Source organism: Daktulosphaira vitifoliae, unplaced genomic scaffold, assembly GCF_025091365.1.
Source record: "Daktulosphaira vitifoliae isolate Bord-2020 unplaced genomic scaffold, ASM2509136v1 Scaffold_1, whole genome shotgun sequence".
Lineage (NCBI taxonomy): Eukaryota > Metazoa > Arthropoda > Insecta > Hemiptera > Phylloxeridae > Daktulosphaira > Daktulosphaira vitifoliae.
Window position 1 is genome coordinate 30239686 of NW_026099572.1, and position 25536 is coordinate 30265221.

Below are 25536 nucleotides of genomic sequence, written 5' to 3' on the forward strand. Positions count from 1 at the left end.
TTTTTTTTTCATTAGTTAATGAAATTTAATTTGTATATAATCCATCGATTATCTAAAGTTGATAATTAAGTTTGTTAAATATCGGCTAATTTTTAAGTATCTAGCTGGAGGCTATGTTATCGTCGTCTTGGTGATTCAACGATTTGTTCGAAGATGGAGAATTCCAAAAAATAACAAAGGTATGTATTTTTGCGCGTGCGTACACTTTAAAGTGTTATGTTTATCTCGCACAGCTGTTGAGGACTCAAGTGAGAAATAAAATAAAATACGAATATAAATAAAATAAATACGCTTTTACTTACGGAGTGCAATATTATTATGTTTATCGATACATCACGTTTGTTTTTTTAGATTTGATGCGTTTCCATCCAATAATAGATTTTTATAGAGGTGGGAAAAGCATTTAAATCCTGCTATCGCGTAGTAAGACTGGCCTCGAGTGGCGAATCTGATGACGGTGGGCTTGTACCACCACCTTGTAAGAAAAGGCACTTGGATACGGAAGAAACCATGTTGCAGCCTACTAATGGCGTTTTGCAACACAATGGATCTGTGGATCAGCCCTCCAGTTCATCTATTAATGGTACTGGCAATGGAGATGGACAAGTACAAAACAATGGGTGCATTAAGGGAGGTTCAAGTCAGGAAATTATTCGCCTTATAGGTCAACATTTAAAACTCATAGGTCTAAAGTGAGTGTAAAAATTTTTTTATTATTAATAATATATAATTAAATAGGAGTTAATTTCAAATAGATCACTGAAAATTTTATCAATTCAAAATATTAACAATCAAATAATAGTTCAATGTCCCAAAAATTATTTTTTTGTTATTGCCATCTAATAAAAATTGTGTTAATTGATGCGTAATTTAAATTAATATTTTACTTAACATTTTTTCTGATAATAAATATTCTAGGTAGATAGAATACATTACATTATTTATGTCTACTCAAAAGTGTACTATTTTGTGAGAATATCTGTAAGATTTAATTTAAATTAACAAAGAAATGATTTGAACTATAAATTAATAGTTATATGTAATAATAGTAAAACGTTTAAAAAAGAAAATTGGCTATTGTATTATATTGTGTTATTAAATTTAAATATTATTTATATTAATTGTAATATGTATTAACACATATTCTTCAATCAAACAATAAAGAATTTTTTTGTATATGCTTAGAAAAATAGTTGAATATTGATTTGTGACAATGTCATAATGTTATCTCAACCTTTAGTATTCTACAGGTATATTCAGATAAAACAACTAAAATTAATTAGTCAGATAGTATGTGTATATATTAAACAAATATTCATAAAAGTTATTTAAATGTTTATCTTGGTTATTATAATGTTAGCGTCTTGATGTATAATTTGTTATTATACTCTGATAATAAATAAAGTGTATTTGTTTTTTTTTTAAATTTTATAAATTACAACTATTAATATTTAGAAAATATAATATTAAATATAGCAGTATACTTTAATATAATTTACCTTATTATTTTGTTAGATTATCATTTAATTGTATAGTATTAAGTTTAGTTTTATCAATAATATAAAGCGGTTCTACATAATAATGTAAATATTAATAGTAAAACACTCAATCACTTAAAAGAAAAAATTCTCTTTGGTCACAATTTTTATGAAAATTAACTATACCTTATTAAAATAATTAATGAATACGTAGAAGTTGTTTTCATTATAAGTAGTTAATTTTTTTATTATCTTTTGATTTTTATAAATAATATTCATTTCATTTATACAAAAAAGTATATACATATTGATGTGTAAAAATAGCTTTTAATTCAGGGTTAATGAGGTTTCGTCCAGGTGAATAAAATGAATAAATGAAAAAAATCATCGAATTTAATGACTAGTTTTTATAAAAATTATTTAAGTATTATTTACATAGATTTTTGTCAATTAATGTAGATTTCTAAAATAAATAAATTATGTTAAAGAGAAGTGGGTTAGTGTATAGTGAAGCTCTATTTTTACTATAACACACTGATAAGTATTCTACTACATTAGCACATGTCTTGCTTGTAACTATAAATAATTTTTTTTAATATTTGTTTTTGTTAAAAAAAAATACAATTTTTTAATTTTTTGAAATTTTAAAATGATTATTTAGCAATATGTATTATATAAAGTTAGTGTTCAAAAAGTAAGAACAGATCAATTGTTACAAACAATGAGAATAATAGAAACCCCTTTCCTTATTTACTGTCAATCTATATATTAAAATACTTCTAACTCAATAATTATTTATCATAAAGTTGTTATAAACCCATAAAAATGTTTTGTAAAAAATAAAAATTTTGAAATAACCAAACAAATTTGTTTTAATTTTCTTTTGACTACTAACAAATTATAAAAATATGCTTTTAATACTGCAAAAAATATTTTTAAAAAAAGTAACGTAACATATTTGCTGCATCAAAAGTTAGATGTGTCAAAACTTGGTGGGTCACTGTATATTTAGTATTTATTAACTATATATTAGCATATTTTTATGAAAGTAAATTTTTTTTCATTCAATGATAAAACATTCTTAAATATTTTTTTTTCATTTGTGGCTCTTTGTGATTTATAGTCAAACTGCTGAAGTTTTGATGCAAGAATCAGGATGCCGCTTGGAGCATCCTGCTGCCACACAATTCCGACATCATGTCATGGATGGTGAATGGAACAAAGTATGTACTAATTATTTTTTAAGTTTTATTTTAATTGATAATAATATTAAGTAAATTAAGTTTCTGTAATTTTATAATGCTAATATACAACTTAAATTAGTTCTTATTTTTATATAAGAGTAACATTTTTGATAACTCATTATCTCTCTATAATATTATTTGCTTAAATCATGTTACAAAAATTAGATTAATTCTAAATTTTTTAACATAAAAAAACATCAAGCATTTAAAATTGTCCTTATTATTGATTTTAGATATTTAGTGTTCTGTTTGTTGAATGCATATATTATGTATGTTGAATATAAAATTCTTTAAAATATCTGAACTATTTTCGTTATTACTTATACAAAAATAATATTTCAATATATTTTGTTCTTTTTAAGGTAAGTTCAGATTTGAACGAACTTCAGACTCTAGTAGGAAGTTCATGCAAATACTTTTTGGTAAGACATAAGCTCAATTTTTCGTCCTTATTTTTCATAAATCATCTTTATATCTGTTTATCCATTTTATATTTTTTATTAGGATATGAAGTTTTTGATATTTGAACAAAAATACTTAGAATATTTGGAGGATGGAAAAGTTTTAGATGCACTCCATGTTTTGCGTAATGAATTAACACCTTTACAACACAATATTGATAAAGTTCATATTTTAAGCAGGTAATTTCTTATTTTTAAGATTAGTTAAACTTAAATAGTTTATTATGTTATTAAATATTTATTTTCATGTTTATTTTAGTTATATGATGTGTAGTGGTCGTGAAGAATTGATGAAACGAGCGAATTGGGAGGGGAAAGGTCTTAAATCTAGAACTACACTTATGGATATGATACAAAAATTTCTTCCTCCTCATATCATGTTGCCACCAAAAAGGTGAGTAATTTTTTTTCTTCATAAAGAGTTAGAATATTTGATAATATCTAAAAAGTGACAATTTTTTTTTATTAATCTACTTTTGCCATTATTTCTTTTTATGAATAACCAATTAAAAGTTTTTAAAGCATTAAATATTTTGAAATTAAAGAGAAATGAAATGAAATATTTAGACTTTACTATTCCTAATAATACTACATCTTAACAGCCTATCTGATCTTTAAAATGTTTTATGGTGATTTTGATTCATTTTAACTTACTTAAAATTATTATTGACTAGTCATTTTCTTAATAAAATTATTTCCTATTTTATAAGCTAGTTAAAATATGTATTAAATATATATAAATAAAGTTGATATAATTTTAAGTTATAAGGGATGATTCTAAAAAGTAATAATTAAGAATTATATTTAACTAAAAGGAATCAAAGATTGTTTTTCCAATATTGTATTTATGTTAAAAGTAATTGATTAGTATACGGATCACTTTGTAAAGACATTTTTTTGTAACTTATGTTTTTAATATAATTTATACAATGAAAGTAAAAGTTTAAATTAAATAAAATGTTTTATACTAGGTTGCATATGTTGTTGAGTCAAGCTATAGAATTGCAAAGAAATCAATGTTTATTTCATAACACAACATATGATGACTCCATAGAAAATGTATCTTTACTTACTGACCATAAGTGTTCATTGTATGTAATTAAAATTATAACTATTTAGTGTATTATTAGAATAAAATAAAATTATCATTATAGAGAGCAAATTCCATGTGAAACAGTTCAAATTTTGACAGAACATTGTGATGAAGTTTGGTTTTGTCGTTTTTCACCCAATGGTAAAAAATTGGCCACAGGTTCAAAGGATGCTTCTATTATTATCTATGATGTTGATCCAGTAAGATTTTTTTTTTAATGAAGAATTTTCTTTGGTTTATTTGAATTTTTTTCTACAGGAAACTTTGACTGTCGAGCAATCAATTACTTTAGATGGTCATTCCTATGGCGTGAGTTACCTTTCTTGGTCACCAGATGGTGAACTTCTCATGGCCTGTGGCCCAGAAGACTGTCCTGATTTGTGGGTTTGGAATGTAAACACAGGAGTTTTACGCTTGAAATTGTCACATTCCTCTGATGATTCACTCACTGCTTGTTCATGGCATAAAGATGGCCAAAAATTTGTCTGTGGAGGAATCCGCGGACAATTTTATCAATGTGTAAATAATTTTTGTTATAGTATCAGATAAAAATTAAAGGTAATACATATATTTGAACATTTTAAACTAGGATTTAGAAGGATCTGTTTTGGATTCTTGGGAAGGTGTTAGAGTAAATTGTCTGTGGTGTCGTTCAGATGGAAAAACTGTCTTGGCTGCAGATACACGTCAACGTATACGTTCATATAATTTTGATGAATTAAGTGATCAAAATTTGTAAGTTAATATTTCATAAATATGTGTTAAAAGTTTTGTATTAAATTTAATTGTTTATTGTGTTATAAAAAATTCTATTTTTAAGAATACAAGAAGACCATCCCATTATGTCTTTCACTGTAAATAAAACTGACCGTTTAGCACTGCTTAATGTCGTATCTCAAGGTGTTCATTTATGGGACTTAGAAGATAAGTGTTTAGTTCGTAAATTCCAAGGAGTCACTCAAGGTCATTTTTCAATTCATAGCTGTTTTGGTGGTGTTAATCATGATTTTATTGCTAGTGGAAGTGAAGGTTGGGATTATCATTTTCATAATAATTTTTTAATAAATTGTATTAATTACATTTATACTTAGATAACAAAGTTTATTTGTGGCATATAAAACATGAAAAGCCTATAGCAACTCTAACTGGTCATACTAGAGCAGTTACATGTGTTAGTTGGAATCCTGTGTACCATCAAATGTTGGCATCAGTTTCTGATGATTGCACTGTTCGTATATGGGGTCCTTCAGCTAAATATCGCAAACAAAAGACTAATAAAAGTGGTAAGTTTTCTATTGATAATATACTACGATGAGTAGTAAATCCAATTTCATGATTGGATTAAATCAAAATTAGAAGTAGTCTATAGGAAGAAGTAAAACAAATAAATATACTTAAAGGCTAATTTCTAGCAATTTTTGCTAGTTATAATAGTATTTAAAACTAAATTCAGTTAGTTTAATAATGTTGTATATAATATAAAGAGCCTATTAATGTCTATTAGTTTTTAACTAAATTTTGTGTGGTACCAATGCATTCTAAAATAACTAATCATATTATACTCAGTAAATACAAAAGTTTATTAACAAAAATATTGTGTTTTCTTTAATTAAAAATTAACTAAGTATAATTTAAAATTAAAATCATAAAAAAAATAAATTATCAATTTTCTAACTTTCAATTATAAAATTCTTTCTTGTCATAGAACTCCACAATTAATAGCAGTATAATTTTTTGGTTACAATAAAAATTACAGATTGTAGGAATGTGTTTGTTAGATTTAAACCTAGATTTATTCTTAAGTGTTAATGATGATCAATGAAAAACTTAATCAAGTTAACAAACTTGATAAAATATCAATAATAATATAAGTTATGCTTCTAAAATATTCCACTTAAATAAAAAAAATTTCCTTAATGAATCAAACTAAGTATATATATATTAAAGCTTAATTAATTCTACTGATATTTCTTAATATTTAGTTTAAAGAAAAGAAATTGTCAATCTATTTATATTTTATGATCCTATAAATTGTAAAATTTTATTCTAAATGGTTAAAAAAGCTTATATTAAAATCTAAAAATTATTTAAATCAAATTGGTGTTATAATTTTTCTCATTCATTCAGCTATCACAATTAATAGATTGTATTTGGATGATTTATAAAGATAATTTAATTTTTTTTACTATAATGTGTAATATGTTAGTTATTCTAAAGTGTCAATAAGTTTTATTGATATTTTAATTTTTTTTCGAAACAAATTTTCACCTTTTTTATTTTTGTTTTATACAGATATTAACAACGATTCTGGTTCAACTTCCAATCATATGTAAAATAATTTTAACCATTTTGACTGTTTTGTTTACGCAAATATATATTATAAATGTTATTTTGCCATTTTAACTTTATGTGAAAGCCTTGTTTTTTGAACTTAATGTTTCTTCATTTTCTTTTATTTCTTAAAAAATAAGCTTTCAATCAATTATAACGCAATACTTTTGTATCAAATTAAAATATTAAAAATGGTATAATATTTATAAACTGTATGTATTGGTATGACTTTTATATGTATCTACTAATTTTGTACATATTGCGTATTAAACGCAAGTTAGCGAATAAAACAAATTTTGTAAATATTTAAAAATATGAATTCTCTAGAACTAAGTTGTGTATTTTCTTTTATTATGTAGTACATTTTTTTGTATAGAGCATAGACATTTGTTTTACCAATAGTTTATATTTTATCGATTTTTCTAATATATAATAATTTTGCAATTTGATTTTACATATAAAATATTATTGTTAAGTTAAATATTATATTATGTATTTGTCACTCGAGCTAATATCGACTTAAAAGTAATAAATAACTGTAAAAAAAAAACATCATTAACAATATTTACATTTCTTATTATTTTATTTACATTCTACTCCCTTAAACAATATTTTAAGAGAAGTCTTGTAAATGTTTTGAAAAAAAAAAAATTTGATCAAAACCGTATACTAAAACCATTAAACTCTTTTCTTGCTAAGTATTCAAAATTCATGAGATCACAACGCTCGACTTTACTTCCTGGACTTCCTTCATTGGACAACCATGCGATCCTATAAAAAGTTTTTTAACATGTACTCATAATATTTTTTTGTATATTATTTGAAAAAAAAAAATCTCAGGCTTAACTTGTGTTAATTAAAGGAAAACCCAGTTTTTGTAAGTACCATAGAGTACTATATATAGAAATATATTTCCTATGAGAGTTCATATGATAAGATTCTTGTAAGAGTAAAAGTATAAGGTATAAAGAAAAACAAGAATAAAAACTATGTTAATTTATAACTTATCATAGGAATCTTTACGATAACTATCTTGTAATCTATATAGTAGTTCTATATGACTGAATACTTTGAGTCATATACTTAATATAGGACAAATTGAATATTCCACACAAGTGAAATGTTGGATCATAATATTTGCTAAGTATATAGTTAGTTACATTTTTTTAATATTATCATATACTGCATTTGATATCTAACGAAACATATTCTATTCATATTAATTGTAGTATAAAAATATCTATAATATGTTTAGTATATCTGTAGAATATATCATGGTATGTGGGATAAGTCTAAATTTGTTTTTAAACAAAAACATTAATCAGTTTATTATATTATATTATTAATTTCGTAATGATATAGTATATTATTTAAGGATATTAGGGTACTATTGACTATATTGGAAATAATGTTGTATTGTTCTGTAATCTGTAGTGTTCTTTTGTTTTATTTATTTATTGAGTTTTAAGAGTGATTGAATTCTCATAATTTAAAAACATATAAAAAATTTCATGAGTAAACAAATATTAACAGTCATAAAATAAAACATCAAAAATCATAGACCCTTCCAATTCTAGGAAAATAAAAATGTACTTAAGCCTTATAGTCATTTAAAGAAGACAATGATTTGTAAAACGTTCTAAACCAGTGGCATAGCCAAGGGGGAACACAGGGATCATTGACAGCAATATTTATCTATAAAATAATGTGATGAGTAAAAAAAAATCTAAAATATGGATTTTATGTCCTTCTAACTATCAAAATCCTGCAACGGCAAGATGGCAAGTAATATTAGGTAGTCCAGTTTTCTGTTATCAGTTACTACTTGATTTTAAATTAAAGATTTTTATGACTTTAAATGTGCAATAACTTGACTGCGAAGTGATCTATATTTTTTTAACAGATTAAATATTTCAAAAGCCTATAAACTATCAAAAGGATTAAAAAATAAATTTTATATATGTTAAAATTGTAAAAGAAAAAGAAAAATTTGAAAGCCATTTATTAAAAAAAAATATACAATTATATATATAAATATATTGTTTATATAAAATTCGTTTAGTAGTTTACTAATGGGAGATGAATTATGAGCGATTTTATGAAATTATAGACCGGTCAAAAATTAGTCTAACATAATCTGAAATGGTCCGAATGTATTAAAATAACGTGGAAGTATAAAAATTATGTTTTGTTTTACTTAATTAGGTTATAGTAAATTATCAAAAAATTCAATACATTGCCTCCACATGTGCTTTCGGTCCTTGCATTTTGCCCATAATTGTACCGCGTTTACTGTTTTTAACCCATCCAACAATGCCGAGTTCTGCACATTGATCTCTACAGTATTTAGTGAAGTATACACCTGAAATTTAAATTGTAATTTATGTATAATATTCACTTTTAAAAACAAATTCATGAACATTAAAATGTAATATAAAAAGCGATTTCTTACAAATTCATTTGTGTACAAATTACTTTGTATTTAAGGAAGTTTTTAGTAAAAAAATTATTCTATGGGTTTCTACCAAAATAGAAAAAATAAGTGGCTCCCTAGAAAATGTTTTAAATTCTCCTAATATAATTAGAGTAATCAAATATTTATCTAAAAATTGTATGATAAATTAGTTTATAAATCGAAATAACTATAAATATTAAAAAAAATAAATAAATTTTATACAATTTTTAACTACTTTATATTATCAACTTCATAAACTTTTTCTTTTAATTAAGAATTCCGATTAAGTAATTAAAAAGTCGTATAACACTAAATTAATTAGAAATTTTTATATTAAAAACTACATTTATCTAGCTGTTAATGGTCTTCAAGTCTTAATTAAAGAAATAACATTGGTTGCTACAGTTAATTTTTTTTGCCAATCTAATAAATCCAATAAATATATTTTATTAATTACACTTACATTTCAGATTATCTATGGCTAACAAATGGAAGTAGACTAGAAGTCAAGAAACTTTTGTAAGAATTTTTATTTATTAAAATATAAATGTTTGGCAAAGTTAATAGTTACGCTCGATTTTAAGTGATATAAATAAAAATACTACGCTTTTTAAATTGTAATGTGTAATTAATTAGTAATTTATACAACACATTTTGTGTACAATGACAATATAATCCTAGTTAAAATGCAATTGGCACTCAGTGTTTATATTATAAAATTAGATTTTCATCATTATAAATTCGTTGATGTTAAATTTTGCTCCTTATTACCATAGCTGGATCTGCTTATAAGAAGTCTTCGGTATACAATATAAAGCAGAATTTATTAAAAAAATATGTTTACTTTATTATCAAAACTCTTCAAAACCTTTTTTTTATACAACATTCCATTTAGAGGAGTTATATGAATTTTAAATTAAAAAAAAATATTTCTCTTATTTATTGAAATTGGAATACTTCTAATCGAGAAAATAATAGTACTTACCCCAAATTAATCTGAGATACTGTCATTTTCAAATTACTATGGTAGTAAACGTGTTAATAGATTACTTGAGTTACAAGGATCCAATATAATTCAAGTACGGCATAAAAATTGTAATAAATACATGTTAAAATTATTTGAGCATTTGAAATAAATGATTTATTCGCTCGATTAGTAAATAATATCAAAGTAATCTAATTATATTTTTTGTACAACTTTGTATTTCCTCTTTATGATGTTGCTTAACAATAGAGTTAAAAATTTATTATATAGTTTCCATTTCATTACATCATATAAATTAATTATCAATACTACGAAAATGATGTATGTTGATTTTTATAATTAATTTCATTTATAATCAAAGGTTTTGAAATAGACATAACACTTAGCATTATTTTTACGACGTGAACTATAAATGAAGTTTGAAAATGTTTCACTAAAACCGTAGAGAATTTATGTTATGATCAAGTTACACTTGGGCGAAATGTTTAAAACTAGTCCGTTTTAAAGACTGTTACAAATAATTATTTTTTTAACTATTTTTAAATTGAACTTTTGATATTGCAAAAACTGAAATATCATTTAAATAATAGAAAGTTGAACATTAATGAAATATAGTTATTTTTGTAATGATTGAATAATATAATTTTTCGTTGATCCTCCTTTGGGTTAGTCATACAAATTTTTATATCTTAATTTTATAATCGCTCGATTTTTAAAAATTACTTTCAGTTAAAAGTATAGTAAAAATAACCAAATGAGCAATATTTTGGTGTATATGGTTACCTTGTACTTTTCCGAACACTTCAAATTCGACCGAGACATATGAATGACCCGCGTCCTCGTGATGTTCCATTGTGCGTGCCAAATCGTATACTAAAAGATTTACAGTTGCACAGAACGTTTTATTTTTTGTCGCACAATTTCTATTTTTAAAACATGTACTAAATTGAGTAACAGATGTTTACTGATTATCACTATCAGTCAATATTGTATTGTCGAAATCGCCTTGATCCACCCCCCGATTATGATTACTCAATTTGTAATTCATTGTTGACCCTATAAGTTTTTAAAAAGTATATAATTGAAAGTTTTTCATTAATAGTATTGTAAAATATGTCAAAAGAGCCTACCTTTACTTAAATGTTATGAGTTAAAGAGATAAAGAGCCTTAATGCGTTTTTTTTATAAATGACATCGAAAAATAATTATTGCCAAGTAAGTTTTGTAGCAATCTCCATTTTACCGTTATACACTTTTAACAAGAAAAAAGTTAAAAATAATTATCTATAGTACACTTTTCATAGTAAATTTAGTTATTTTATCAATCACCATAGACAAATAAATTACAGGAGGTACAATTACAGGCATTAAGAATTCAAAGTGATGTCAAAATCTATTTTGACTCGTAATCAGAGCTTTATTTTTAAATATTTATTAAATAAACGTTACAATTTATTATTAAAAGTTTTAAATTTAAAATGTTTTGTATAACGGTTCAATCTATTCTGTATATTTTTAATTAATAGTTTTATTTAGTTGTGTGCTTATTATTGTAATTTGTTGCTATTAATGTTCATATTAATCATCATTAAAATGTTTTTAAGTTCAGTTCAAGTTGGAAAAATTAAACATCACTAATTGTACGAATTAAATTATTAAAAAAAGGTGAAATATAATTAAAAGGATGTTATTAATTACTTAACATAATATCCATATGATATAAAACCCCACAATTCTTACACATTGAAAACAACGGAAATACTTTTTATCATTATATTCACACTTACCTAACTTTCGGTATTTACTGAGGGAACGAATTTAAATTACAAAACAAAAGACAAATTAACCTTGTGCCAGTAAGCTACACGCAAGAGCAAAGGAACTCGTTAATAAACGGAATAATGGCGCAGTAGATTAAGTCATGTGCGAACATATACAATACATACGGCGTGTCCTTTAAACGTCAATAACTGAAATAGACTTAAGGATAATTTGATGCTCTTGGCAAAAATACAGAATATGAAATATTCTATCTAATTCTCAAGTGCATGATTTATAAAAAAATGTCGGTGCCAAAAACTGTACATATTTTTAACAAAAAAATAAGTTGTACTTAGATTAATATTCAAATTACCATCGAACAAATCTTGTTGTTCGGTATGTATTGAAATATACGGTATTATAGTCTTAAAGAATTTTTTCAACAGTCTTATTTAACTAGAAAACTATGCTGCAAGTATTTCAAAACATGACTAGGAACATACATAGTATTTTCTGTATAATAATTTATCTACTCTGTAATTTTTTAGGCGCCTATTAAAAGTTTACATTTAAATCTTCGTAAAATTAAAATAATATTTATAATTAAACGTAAATTATATCATAATTAAAATTACCTATAAAATAAATTTAATGACAATATAGAGTCCTCTAAAACTTATTAACTGTTATTTTAATATAACTTTTTATGGACGTAATAAAAATATTATTTTTATCCAACAAATAGGGATAACAAGCATTATAAAAACAGAGTACTCAATTAGAAAGTTCTACTTAATTTATGTAAAATTTGATCGATTAAGTAAATGTATTTATTTATTATGTGATGTAAATATTTTATAAAGAGCTATTATTTATTATATTAAATACTATAATAGATTCAAAAACGGCCCTTACTATCAATTTATTTATTGATAATTTTAGTTTTAATTTTTATACTAGCTACTCGCATATTAGTCTTAATTTGCTTCATACCCAATATTTTTTATGAGCAATTTATTACCAGGCAGATTTTTAATACGTTTCCATTGTTCTTTAATTGTCATCCATCAACAATTGTGTGGGATCTTCTCATCCCGAGGGCTTACAAACATTGTAGAGACGGATGTAAAATTAACTGGAGAAAAAATTGGTATATATTTTTTTTATCATAATATAAAAAATATTCACAAATTTACAATTTTTTTAATTTATATTTTTGAAAAATTTTTATTGTAATATAGAAAAAGAAATTTTTTTTTTTACTGAGGATTTCAATTTTAATAATTTATTTATTACAGTTTTAGACTGAATTATATCAAGAATTTTTTTAAACCTTCAGAAAATATATAACTTATGCATCTGAACGACTTAATTAGTCATAAATAAAAACTTTGATAGTAAAAATAAACCAAAAAATAACAACCTACAATTTAAAAGTATACTCTTAAAAGTATTTTATTACACAATGTTGGATATTTTAATGATTCCTTTACTTAAACTTGTAGTTAAAAATTATTTACAAAAATATCATCAGTTAATCATACACTATGTAGATATTTAACGAAGTTGATAAATTGCATTTTATTTAATACAATTGAAGATAATAAAATTTCAAACATAACATAGAAAGTTCATAAATTATCAATAAATAAATTACCAATAACATTGGGTTTAGAGTTATCACAAATAATAATATCAAATTAAAAATAATAACATTAGTAAATATTTTATATAAATAAAATAATCTCAAAACATTTTAGAGCATTGAAAAACATTTAATTTCATATACACGAATACTGAAAATTTTAAACAACAAACGATTTATATTTTACATTAGTCATTTTTATGTATTTACAATTTTTAGATTGTTATTATTTTTTGTTTAAAAGTAGATAACATTATTTTCTTTTCGTGACTAGTCAATTTGAAAAATTTTTCATTAATAAGTATTAAATGTACTAAATTGACATATAATAGAATAATTTCAACATTTAAATATTTTCTTACTTAAATCTTATAAATAACTAAACTAGCAAATTTGGCTTAAATAGATATTTGGAACGTATACTTGAAACTTTGAATGTTTCTACAATTTAAGGATTGAATAATTTTTCATTTTTCCTTACAAATTGTTGTTATTTTATAAAATATTTTAATCAAGTAATAGTATACACAAATACGACTCAATTCAACAAACTATAGAGTTGTTTCGAGCTTACAAGGAGTAAATGATTTATCAAACAATATTGTTGTCGTATTGAACAATTGTCTTAATATTTTCGCCATTTTTATTAGCTTTAATATCGCCATTTTCTTTTATCACTGAGTTCGTCAAGAGTTTTCCCATGACGGATTGCTCGATTTCCTCTTCTTCTTCTAAGTTTCCTTTGACTTGTATCATTTCTTTATCTTCTTTCTCTACGACATTATTTTTTTTTCGTTTTCTTTTCTAAATTATAGAAATGTTATTATTTCAATGCAATGTAAATACACGTAAAATAATTAGTGATATTCTATCATATTGAAATCAGTATATGTTAAAAAAATAAAATCATACTGTTAAACAATTATTTAGCAATTTTTATTTTATCAGTATTATTTTTAATAACTACGATAAATTTTTATTATTTACTTGTACTAGTAATCGAACATAGTAACAAGGAAAGTCTACACATTGTGTTCCGTCTCCTTCGCCGTCCATATAGACACCTCGAACTAAAATTGAATTTGATGAGTTAAGGGCTACCAAAATTATGAAACATGCGATGTGAGAAATCCAATAGCTTGTCACTTGTGCTTCTATAACATATTCAATATTTTTTAATTTTTTTTATAAAATTAACTTACAAGTTAGAACGTACTATTTTGTATATATCACTCGTGTAATTCTGGGGGTATTTCATTTACTAATGTTTTATTTTTAGTTAATTAATATAATAAAAAATAAAATATTTTCATCTCCCCTACAACTGAATATTTGAAAATGAAAACGCCGGTGCTATAATCAATTACGCTTATTTTTTTTTTAATTCAATACCTTATACAATTAAGTGTACTGTTTCAATAGAGTATTGTTTGCTGCGTTATAAAATAAAATAATTTCATTTTTTTCTGTTTCGTGAATATTTTTCATAGTTTACTTATCTGATTATTTCCTTCAATAACATACTTAAAATGTTATATGCCAATAAATGTATTAAAATATAAATTACCTGGAAGAAAGTACACATCCAGCATATTCCAAATACCTCTCCATACATTAACTGCTCCAAAAAATGAAAACAATAAATAAATATCTACAACAATTATTCTTTTGATTCCTTTGATTCTTCGAACTAGATTCTTTACCCAGTATTGTAAGGAAAAAGCTACTAACACGACACTATATCCTATGACCTGTGAATTAAACTTTAGTAAACTACATGGAAATCTAAATGTATTAGTATTTATTATAAATCGGTATTTAAATCAGTGCTGTACAATTATACATTCATCAATTTTAATTACGTTTTTTGTTCACTGAAATCTATTAAATACATATATATATATATACAGAGTGAAACAGATTTATCTATCGACTCTTATATTTTTTGATACAATTAAAATTTCGCTGTAATTTTTTTAAAGGATATTTTCATGTTTGGAATACGTTAAAACATATTATTTAGTTTTAATAATAAAAATGTATTTATTTTAATTTTAAATGACCGTATTTTAGAGATTTTCTAACAAAAAATTTTGATGGGGCGATAACAATTTTAAGATAAGTACTTATTGAGTTATAATCATTTTTACACATAGAGTGGGTATGTAGCACGGGTGGAGTTATAAAAATACTTCAGTATAAGCTGCACACAGCTCTACTACATTACCATTTTATGAGTTAAAATGCTTGTAACTCAATAATTATTCGATCTAAAATTACTATCGACCCATTAATTATTTTTTTAAGATAAGTTATAATAATGGACATTATTAAATTTTGAAAATTAAAAGAATAACTACAGCTAAATTCTAATTGTATCAAAATTTATAAGAATTGTTAGTCATATCTGTTCTACTCTGTATACAGTGTTCATTAAGTAAGGATACAGATCAGTTGTTACAAATAATGTGAACAATAGAAACCTTACTTACTGAACACCTTATATATATACATGTAAATACATATTTATATCATGTCAACAAGGATATGCCCACTCGAGTAGTAGTCAATCAACCAAAGACTTTATGTTTAATTGTATCGATCATATGAGTCTACTAAAACAATAACATAAGAGAAATAATTGCATACTTCTAGATATTACCGGTATATGAAACCTTTTATTCATTTTATTTAGTAATTCATTTTTCAATTAAAATATAATTTTTTTTGCTGCAGATTTACTTAATTAGGAGTAACGACTTCAAATAGAGCAGACAGATTATGCGATTACACTAAGATCAGCGTCGTAATAAAATCATGTATAAATTGAATTGACAAACAAAAATAATCCCAAAGTTAATTAGACTTGCACTATCAAATAATACCGTAATAGTAATGTTTTTCACTTGGCTAAAATTGATTAATATTATTTTTTCCTGTTTCTATATTAATTCTACACTAATATACTAGTCAAGTTGGCAGTAGAATTAAAAAGTATTATTTAAATTCTGTTGCATGAACAACAAATCCGAGAATAATTAAATTTATAATAACTTACTATAATTTATAGATTATAGAAAGTATTCAATTTGTAAAAAAATAAGGAGCGCTGTCGTTAGTTTTTCATTTTTTTTCTTAGACGTCATATAATAAAGTAAATGTCCCCATTACAATTAAAACTAAATTACACTGAATATTAAATTATAAAATGTTTGGTGATATCAAACTAGTGGCGGATCCAGAAGACGTGCATTTAACTATTGTCGTCTACTAAAAAAAAAAAAAATGAAAAAGTTAATTTTGATACCTAAGAAAAATTTTGCGTCCCACTTGAAAAAATTCTGGATCTACCCCTTTATTGAACTTAAGGAAGATTTAGTAAAGTTAGGTATTTATTATAATGTATAGTATCTATAAGTAGAGATAATTTATGACTTTAGATTCTACAACAATTCAGCACTATATATGTTCATGATAAAATTTAGTTCATTGTCTATATTTCAATATACTAAATACTCCTAATTTTTTTATCGTCGACCGATCATAAAAAAATTGTAACACAAAATAGATGATTTCTCAGTAGACCGTTCTTAAAAATAGAATCATCATACATTAATATAGAATTTTTAATTTTCATTTAAGTTAACTCACTATATAATGAATGAAACCACTCAGTGTCGCAAACGAGTGGATCTCCGGGTTCATACCCCCAAAAATACATAAATAACAACGTACACAAAATTACAGAAACAGGGGGTAGTGTAGAGGTGAATTTTAAAATTTATCCAAACAAAATTTCTAATTGCGTTACTGAAAAGACTTTTTTAGGGATTAAAATTCATCACAGATTATATGATTTTATGTGTTTTATATGTTTACCTCACATTATTGACAGACTTATTTTATATATGTTTAGCTATAATAAATTAGATCAAGATGATTGATTGATAAATTAAATTTTTCAATTATGTAAACTTTAAAATATATCAATTAGTCATTGGTAGGCTAACACCCTCATTGACCTGCGTACTCGTCGTCAATTATATTAAATATTGTTAACATTTAAATATATTTATAAATATATAGTCTCAAACATAACTGACAACAATTATAACTTTTAATATAATTAGAATTTTAATTTTGTCTCCTTAGACTACGTTAAAAACGATTTTTTATTATTCATTACTTCACTGAAATCTTAAATAACTTTTGATTGTTAATTTTTTTAAATAATTAATATACATAAGGTCTATAATAATAATGTAATTAATACCATTTTTATAATTAAATATAAAAAAATTAATTTTAAAAATTTACAGAAAATGTTTAAAAAAATTAAAAAATAATCATTTTTTAGAATAGATTCAAAAAAATAATTTGGTGAAAAAAATTCTCATTAATATTTAGTAGTGAATTTTTTGCTACATTTTAAATAATGTAAAAAATTGAATTTTTCTATATTTATTCTTCGGTATCAAACAATGCCTATGTTTTATAAAAAATGACAGAAGTAAACACAATCTTCTCACACTAACTATAATATGAGTATGAATTTTTTCATGAAAATTATTAACATTACAATGACCTGTTGTAATTCAAATAAAACACGAACAATACCTATTATTTAATAAGTAGTGTTATTTCTTAAGAGATAAAATTAATTATCTTACTTTTGTTCTGTCCTTGTCTCAATACGTATTTCAATGTTTTCTATCGTGAAATAGTACATAAAAATTCAAATTTTCACAAATTTTAAAATGATACAAACTATTTGTATTCTTATTATTATTATTTGTATTAATATGACTAATTAATATTTATATTCCTTTTATTTAAGAATTATACTTATATTATTAATACAGTTATAACTAATTAAATTAAATTATAATACTCTCTTTATTAATCTTTTGTCATCTGTTTTTTATCGTCCATATATAATTAATATTTCGAACAATTTTATTTAAATTTTGATCTTGGCTCCTTACCTTCATTATCACATTATTGCTATAGTTTACTTGGGATTATAATTAATTATTTTGCCATTTATAACTCATAAAATCTTATAAGTAATTAGCTGTGTAATAGGAGTGCTTTTAAATAAAAAAAAAATAAGTTACACTGTATAAATATTATCGAATTGATTCAAAATTTGAAGAGTTTATTATTTAAACTAGTTAAGACTTCAGAAAATACGCGAAATAGCTGGCACCCTATTCAATATACTTTTTGTAAATATGTTTGTCAACAAATAGATGAAAAATATATCATGGCTAATTGATCATTCTCAAAATCTGATGTTTTGGGATCTTAGAATGTCAAAATATAATTATTACTAGTTGTCCTTTTTATTGAATAAATATATTAATAATATAATTAAATAATTTACTAAGGATAACCATGCCGACATTTGTTCCTGTTCTGGATATAAGTACTTGTCCATTATAGCCCAAACACCTCGCCATACTACCACTACCAAGGTACCTATTATACAGACGCTGAAAAAACTGTCCAAGACGTATAAACATGAATAGCCCGTATTACTCTGTGAAAAATAAAAAATAAAATTATTATTTATTATGCTATCATGATATGTTTTAATATAATAAGATATTTTTTATTAAATTGTCTAAGTTCTAAATGTACTATCATAGATCATCAGTAGTTAATGGAAAAATGTCAAACTTTTTGGGTTTCAGTTGGCTAAATCAACTTTTTGAAAGTGTTAAAAGAAAAGAAATAATATTTCATTCAAATTAAAAAAATACTTTCCACTTCCTCGAGTAGAAATAAAAATTTGATAAGTTGTTAACTAGATGCTATTTTAGAGATATAAAGATCATTACTCAGAGCTATAACATAAAAAAAACGTTTTTTTTTATTTTCTACTGAATTTTAAAATATTATTATGATTTATCAGGGACAATGAGAGGCAGTAACTTGGGAATTCACCACAGTCTAATTTTTAATGAAAACTGAGCCGGTCATCCCGTTCTCTTGCTTACTGGACTATAATATGAGCAAACCTCGTCAAAAACCAATTTATAATAATATAAGAAATTTAATGAAAATTAATTCTTATTCAATGGTACTAAATATTTCATATTTATTTTTTTAAAGTACAAAAGAAACCCAATTTTAACAGCTACTCTTTTTGTCATTGTAATAATGTACAACACATATTATTACTTCACCGTTAAATATAACTCATTGTATCTCAAACACCCCGAGTCTCGATAAAAAATAAAATGTTCTCTGATTATTTTGTTTATCATGTTCATACATTAATTATTAATACTATATCTTAAAACTGATCATGTGCAATTTCTGAACCTACAAATGTACGTTTAAAATAAAAGTTCTCTTAATCGTGTTTTTTGTTTGCGTTTAACTTTATTAAATGATTAATAGAGATTTTATTGAAATTTCTTTTACAATTAATGTGTATGTGAATAATTTTCTTCATGTTTCTAATAGTCATTTTAGAGAAAAATCCTTGATATTTTTTTATTTATTATTAATAAAATGATTTTATAAAAAGTTTTGTCATAGCAATTTTCATAAAAGAGCAACAGTTGCAATTAATAAGTCACGAATAAAATGGGCGGCTTTTGAAAATAATGGATTGGTCAAAAAATTTGCGTAATCCTAGTAAAATCTGAAATGACGCCTCTTTATCTAATCAGTCGCCTATACAATATCGTTTTTTAATGACTTGTACATTCTGTAGCATAGTAATAATTATTAAGTTTCTATAGTTCTATTATAAACAAAACGATTGGTTACAAATTCATCGATATAGAACTTAATTGATTAATTAAGTTTCAAATTGGACTACATTACGAAAAAATAAACATTGAATAATTATTTACCTTTTCCTTGGCTGATAAAAAAAAACCATAATAACTATTTTTATAATAGTTTTTTTTTTTTACAACTTCATGAGTCATTAGTGCATAATACACATGTACAAAGATTCATTGAAATTCTATAGGATAAGTTCTTCTAGGGGTGTTATACATATATGTATTAAGAGTTTTTAATGTGCAAAATTTAAGGGAAAAGTTGGAAAAATTAAATTGTATGATAATTGGATAAAAAATTTTCACCTGATGTAGTTAGAGATTCTAGTTTGGATTTAAATACAATTTAAATGTGCATCTTCATTGTCATGAATCTTATAAAAATAGATTTTATACTTTTAATCAATTCTCAATAATATAATTCTGAACTACGAAAATATACCCATCTTAGTTAGATTGTTATATGCATATTAGCTCTAGAATTTTTTTTATGAATAAAATATTTAGAAAAGAATCTTACTCGACCTCCTTTACGGAAGAGTGTTGGTACTTCGAAGTACCCGTGATAATGATCGGAAAGTGTGGCCACCGGAGGAGCAATGATATTGCGTAGAGTACCCATCACAACTAGAATACCGATTGATAGAAATACTGAAGTGAATACTGCCGGTAAACTGGTACCTGTTAGCAAGTTCATACCGTCCCAGATACCTCGCCATGAATTCACACAAGCGAGCCCAAAAAGGGCCGTATAACATCGGGTCACTAGGTAATAGCTGAATGAGTTCCTCCAAGAGTTTACAAATGTCTTAAGCTTATATTGAACAACAGTAAAAATAGTAACGCCAAAAAAGCCAATACACAGTGATGTGACGGTGCTGAGTGTACGGTATTCAGGTAGCAGATACGTATCAAAAAGCATCCACGTGACCCTCCAATATGTCACTACTGCGGGTGTTATGATTAACAGAGCTAATGCGATATCCAAAATCACAAATCTTTCGTGAGAGTCGCCTATTTTATGCCGCGTCGAAGGCACCGAAGACGACTCCATTTTGTTACAATACCATACGGTTAAACCATCGTGACTCGTGAAACATAAATTTAATTATGAATTCATTTAGTTACCAAGATATACGTCAATTACACGTAATTCCAATTTAGAGAAACGAACGATAAAACACGTATACACCACGATGGTCACGAACAGCTTTCGAACATTATGACTTAATCTCAACAATGGCAGTAGAATTGTAACAGTGCGAGTAATCCATTAATTTTTATTTCCCCCTCCGACATTTCTGCTTCTAAACTAACCTCTTCATCCAAAAAGTGTCATTTGGTAAACGCGAGGTATCTCATTGGTTATTATTGAGGTTCAAAACGCTAAAATGTTTATCAAAAACTTACAAATTGGTTACTTTTGTATTAATATGTTCATCAAAATATAATGAAATTATTACATAAAAATGTGTATTTTTTAACGATAACAAAATAGTTTCTAACTTTGTAGCCTAATTTAAAATTTTTTACAGTGAGACATAAAAGTTCTTATGAAAATTAATGAAATAATAAATATTAGTGTTTTTAATATTAATTAGTATAGGTTTAAAAATATTCTAGGTAATTGATTTTTTTAATTTCATTTAGAAAAAAATATTGGACATTAATATTTTAAGAAATTTTGATATTGTATGCTATGGTTATAATTTATAAGAAGAAAAAATGTCTGTCCTGCAAGTTTTAAAAAATGGAGCTGACACATTATTGCATTGATAAGTAAGTATGATAATATGTTACAATTATAGATAAAGAAGCCATGCATGACGCCATTAATTAATATTTGATGTAATTTTACGAACAATAGTAAGTATACTGTTAGTTGTAAGAAAAATGTATTTAAAATCGTATAAAACACCCTCATATTAAATTATAGTGGTAAATTTGAAAATTAATGGAAACCTATTATTGATTTTTACTTATTAATGGAAAATGGTCTAATTAAAATTTTGATTGATCAATAACCAGTTTTATACTAATTTTTTTTACTATAACATTTAATTATAGGTAGGAGCTGTGTAGAAGTTTTAAGGGGTGGTAATTTTTTCAAGATTCAAATATAACTATGTAAGTAGGATTTTTTTTAAATTTATTTTAAGGAAAATTATTACCCAAAAGTTAAATTTTTGTCTCTCTAAAAAATAATTTATATGTAACACATATAATTTTGGAACGCTACAATGTAAAATGAGATCATATTTCTATATAATTACATAAAAATTCCATTTTTGTTAATGATAAAGATGAATATTTTAAATTTTGTGTTGTTAAAAAATTAAAAAAAAAATTTTTATACTTAAAAGGTAAATTAAATATTTTTAGTTTCTTCGGTTTTTGATAATTTTTGAAGGATGGAGTTATATTGTTTTTGTAAATTACTTCTAATTTAATCATAAATAAGAAATTTTTTATTAAAACCCAGCACAGTGAGGACGTTGCATAGTTGGGTCTAGTATAGATGATGTCTGACAGTGATTAAAAACAACTATATTAAAATCACGTTTTTTATCACATAAAAAACGTTTTGATGCAAATCTGTGTTTAACTTTGTAGACTGTGTTTAACTATAAAAAATTGGTAGATTATTCCAAAAGCAACGTGATCTCCTATTTCCTTATTTACACACTGAAAACAAGTTTTATGATTTATATGGGTGTAATATATGAATAAATATATATTATAAAAATTAAATATACTATGAAATTTATATTTAATAATTTAGTATTGTATTTTTATTTATTAACTTTGATTAACTTTCACCATGGAAACAAAATAATGTTCCAAATTTTTTTTTCTAAAAGCTAAAACTTAAAATATAGTAAAATAATTTTAATATAAATAAAAAATTTCTTCTCACGAGGTGCGACTACAGTGATGGGAATCTTGATCTTTATTGAAGTTATTGAATCTAAATGAGATAAAAATCAAAGCAGTTGAAAATTTATTCTAATTTAAAAAAAATCAAGAAAAAATGCAAAAAAATCATTGCCATACGCGGGTTGGATCTTTGTACCCTAATCGCTTAAAACACATGTTTAACCGAGACGGTAACCGTACGTCACTAATGTCGATTGAAAAAAATGGCTATTTAAGCTAGTTCAAATTTCAAAGTTATTTTTCTCGACTTCAAAAAAGCAAAAAAATTTAATAAGTTTAACTTTCTATGCTATATCAATTTTATTTAAATAATATTTATGAAAATCTGTGTACTCCCCTTGTCAGATATTTTAAAATAAAATATAAAATAGCATATAAGTTTTAATTTAAGATTTTTATAAAAGTGTCAGTATTTCCGGAACATTTTCGAAACTTAAATTGAAAAAGTTAATTTTTTGTGAAAAAGTTGTCATTTTGAATCCTTCTTTATGAGCAGGTAAAGGGTCAAATTTATAACAAAAATATACAAAATGATAGGTAAATACCTCATGTGTTTATAAAAAAAAATTATATCGATTGGGTCATTTTTAAAAGAGTTATGGTATATTTAAGTAAAAAAAATTTTAAAAATGTTGAAAATAAGCGATTTTTAAATTTGTAATTTTTTTGGAGATTTCTCTTATTTACAGAGAACAAGGGAATTTTTTTTAATTTTTGAGGGAAATGTCTTCGACTAGATACGATTTGTGATCTTTTGACGTATTGTTGAAACAAATCGGTTCAGTGAGGGCTGAGAAAAAGTGGTAAAGGACAAAAAAAAATACAAAAAACACATTATAGTAAAGTTAATACCTTCACATCTTCGCATCGAAGCTAAAAATACTATCTTTATTTGTTTTTATTAAAAGAAATTATATTTTTGTGAATGCAAATATGCATTCAATTTAATTTAATATATTACATTAAATTTATTTTCTTTGGGTTATAATTGTATAATGTTTACATATATCATATCATTATTTATAAAACTGAGATAATTCACTAGTTTTATCATATAAAAGAAAATATGTTAATTACAAATATAGTATTAAAATAAAATATACTATAAATTAATAAACTAAAATCATTGAATATTTCATTAAGTCTTTCATCAGGTATTTCATTAGAGCAGTCAATTTTATCAAATCCTATGTCATAGTAAATTGATTTGACAACATCTTCGCAAAAATTATTAAAATAATCACAAGCATAATGATAGCTTTGAAAAGTATAACTTGGAAAAGTATTATTAATTTTCAATACCATATCTCTGAAAAAAGATATATATTTTTTTATTTTCAAATGGTATTTTCAATTGGCAACAAATATTCATATGATACGTTCATATGATTCATAAGTTAAATCTTTCTGAAACGTTAATCGATATTGTTGAAAATATTCTAAACGAAGTTTGGCTATATGAATTTTATCATTTAGGATTATTTTAGTAGATATATCGTTTGAAATCAAATTGCTTTTTAATACATGAAAAAAAACCATAACCCATTTGAGTATCTTACATAAACATGTAAATGAATTAAAATTTACACCCCATATTTTTAATTTTTTTAATATAATCATAACTGTCTTAAGAGTTTCAAACATTTTTTTAGATTTTTCAAATGATTTATGGAATTGTATTAAACATTCATCTTTATGTGATTTCCAATTTGCATCTGTATTGCATAAATGTAATATGACAGATAATAGTACATAATAATTTTTAATTATTTCAAGGAACCTGCATCGCAAAAATTGTGTAGTTTGTTCTCTTATTATTTGAAAATTTGTGTCATTAATTTGGTGTTCATTTAAATTGGACACACCTATACTTTCATCGCCATAAATGATTTTTATGTGATTCATAGATTTCCATATAGCTTCTAGAAGAATTATATTGAGAGCTTTTATTCCATCATTATGGAAAATTTCTGTAATTCGTGAAAGTAAAAGTCTATAAAGAAATAAACAATAAATACTAAATTAAATTATTTCACTAGCATATATTATATTATTTCTAAGAAATTGTCGAACGGATTAATAAAGCCTTTAAGATATATTGTACAATAACATCTACTTACTAATTATAATTATTATGTTATTCTAATAATTATTAGAATACGTGTTCCTTTTTATACATTTTTTACAATACATAGTATAATAATTTTATCAAATTCTGAATTAAACTATTATCTAAAAAGTTATTTTCAATCATTGCCCGTTTATTTTAGCTTCGATGCGAAGCGGAGAAGGTATTAATTTTACTATGATGTGTGTTTTTTTTTTTTTTTTTTTTTTTTTTTTTTT

At 24.2% G+C, this 25536-nt stretch overlaps 4 protein-coding genes across 7 annotated transcripts in view; 1 reads left to right on the forward strand and 3 right to left on the reverse strand.

The window, feature by feature from the left end:
• Positions 1-20: 20 nt before the first annotated feature.
• On the forward strand, positions 21-9677 carry LOC126897026 (WD repeat-containing protein 26). 2 transcript variants are annotated; one of them, XM_050670373.1, is made up of 14 exons: positions 21-179; positions 352-692; positions 2602-2701; positions 2956-2991; positions 3085-3144; positions 3227-3363; positions 3443-3577; positions 4155-4274; positions 4338-4476; positions 4535-4795; positions 4866-5011; positions 5097-5305; positions 5368-5559; positions 9533-9677. In XM_050670373.1, the coding sequence occupies exons 2-14, from the start codon at positions 511-513 to the stop codon at positions 9583-9585; spliced, it is 1770 nt and encodes a 589-aa protein (XP_050526330.1). In that variant the 5' UTR covers positions 21-179; positions 352-510; the 3' UTR covers positions 9586-9677. The 2 variants fall into 2 exon arrangements, with proteins under 2 accessions (XP_050526330.1, XP_050526338.1); XM_050670381.1 differs by lacking the exon at positions 2956-2991 and having other exon boundaries at positions 23-179.
• Positions 6744-11930, reverse strand: LOC126897049 (acylphosphatase-2). The gene is made up of 4 exons (XM_050670430.1): positions 11835-11930; positions 10831-11103; positions 8843-8969; positions 6744-7378 (listed from the first exon to the last, which is right to left on the reverse strand). Exons 2-4 carry the CDS (start codon positions 10898-10900, stop codon positions 7264-7266), a joined length of 312 nt encoding a protein of 103 aa, XP_050526387.1. The 5' UTR covers positions 10901-11103; positions 11835-11930; the 3' UTR covers positions 6744-7263.
• Positions 11931-13682: 1752 nt separating this feature from the next.
• The window catches only part of LOC126894043 (uncharacterized), a 22544-nt gene continuing 10690 nt past the window's right edge, over positions 13683-25536 (reverse strand). The window contains exons 1-5 of one of the 3 annotated variants that reach the window (XM_050664688.1): positions 20774-21606; positions 18840-18995; positions 15021-15204; positions 14441-14607; positions 13683-14257 (exon numbers count right to left, since the gene is read on the reverse strand). In XM_050664688.1, the coding sequence (XP_050520645.1) occupies positions 14045-14257; positions 14441-14607; positions 15021-15204; positions 18840-18995; positions 20774-21307 (1254 nt within the window). In that variant the 5' untranslated portion in view covers positions 21308-21606 and the 3' untranslated portion in view covers positions 13683-14044. Of the gene's footprint in view, positions 14258-14440; positions 14608-15020; positions 15205-18839; positions 18996-20773; positions 21607-25536 lie in introns of those variants that run through there. The other 2 variants (XM_050664687.1, XM_050664689.1) reach the window with 2 other exon arrangements.
• Positions 24506-25536, reverse strand: part of LOC126894048 (uncharacterized) — a 6226-nt gene continuing 5195 nt past the window's right edge. Inside the window, exon 2 of the mRNA XM_050664695.1 lies at positions 24506-25183. Within this exon, the coding sequence (XP_050520652.1) occupies positions 24559-25183 (625 nt within the window). The 3' untranslated portion in view covers positions 24506-24558. The remainder of the gene's footprint in view (positions 25184-25536) is intronic.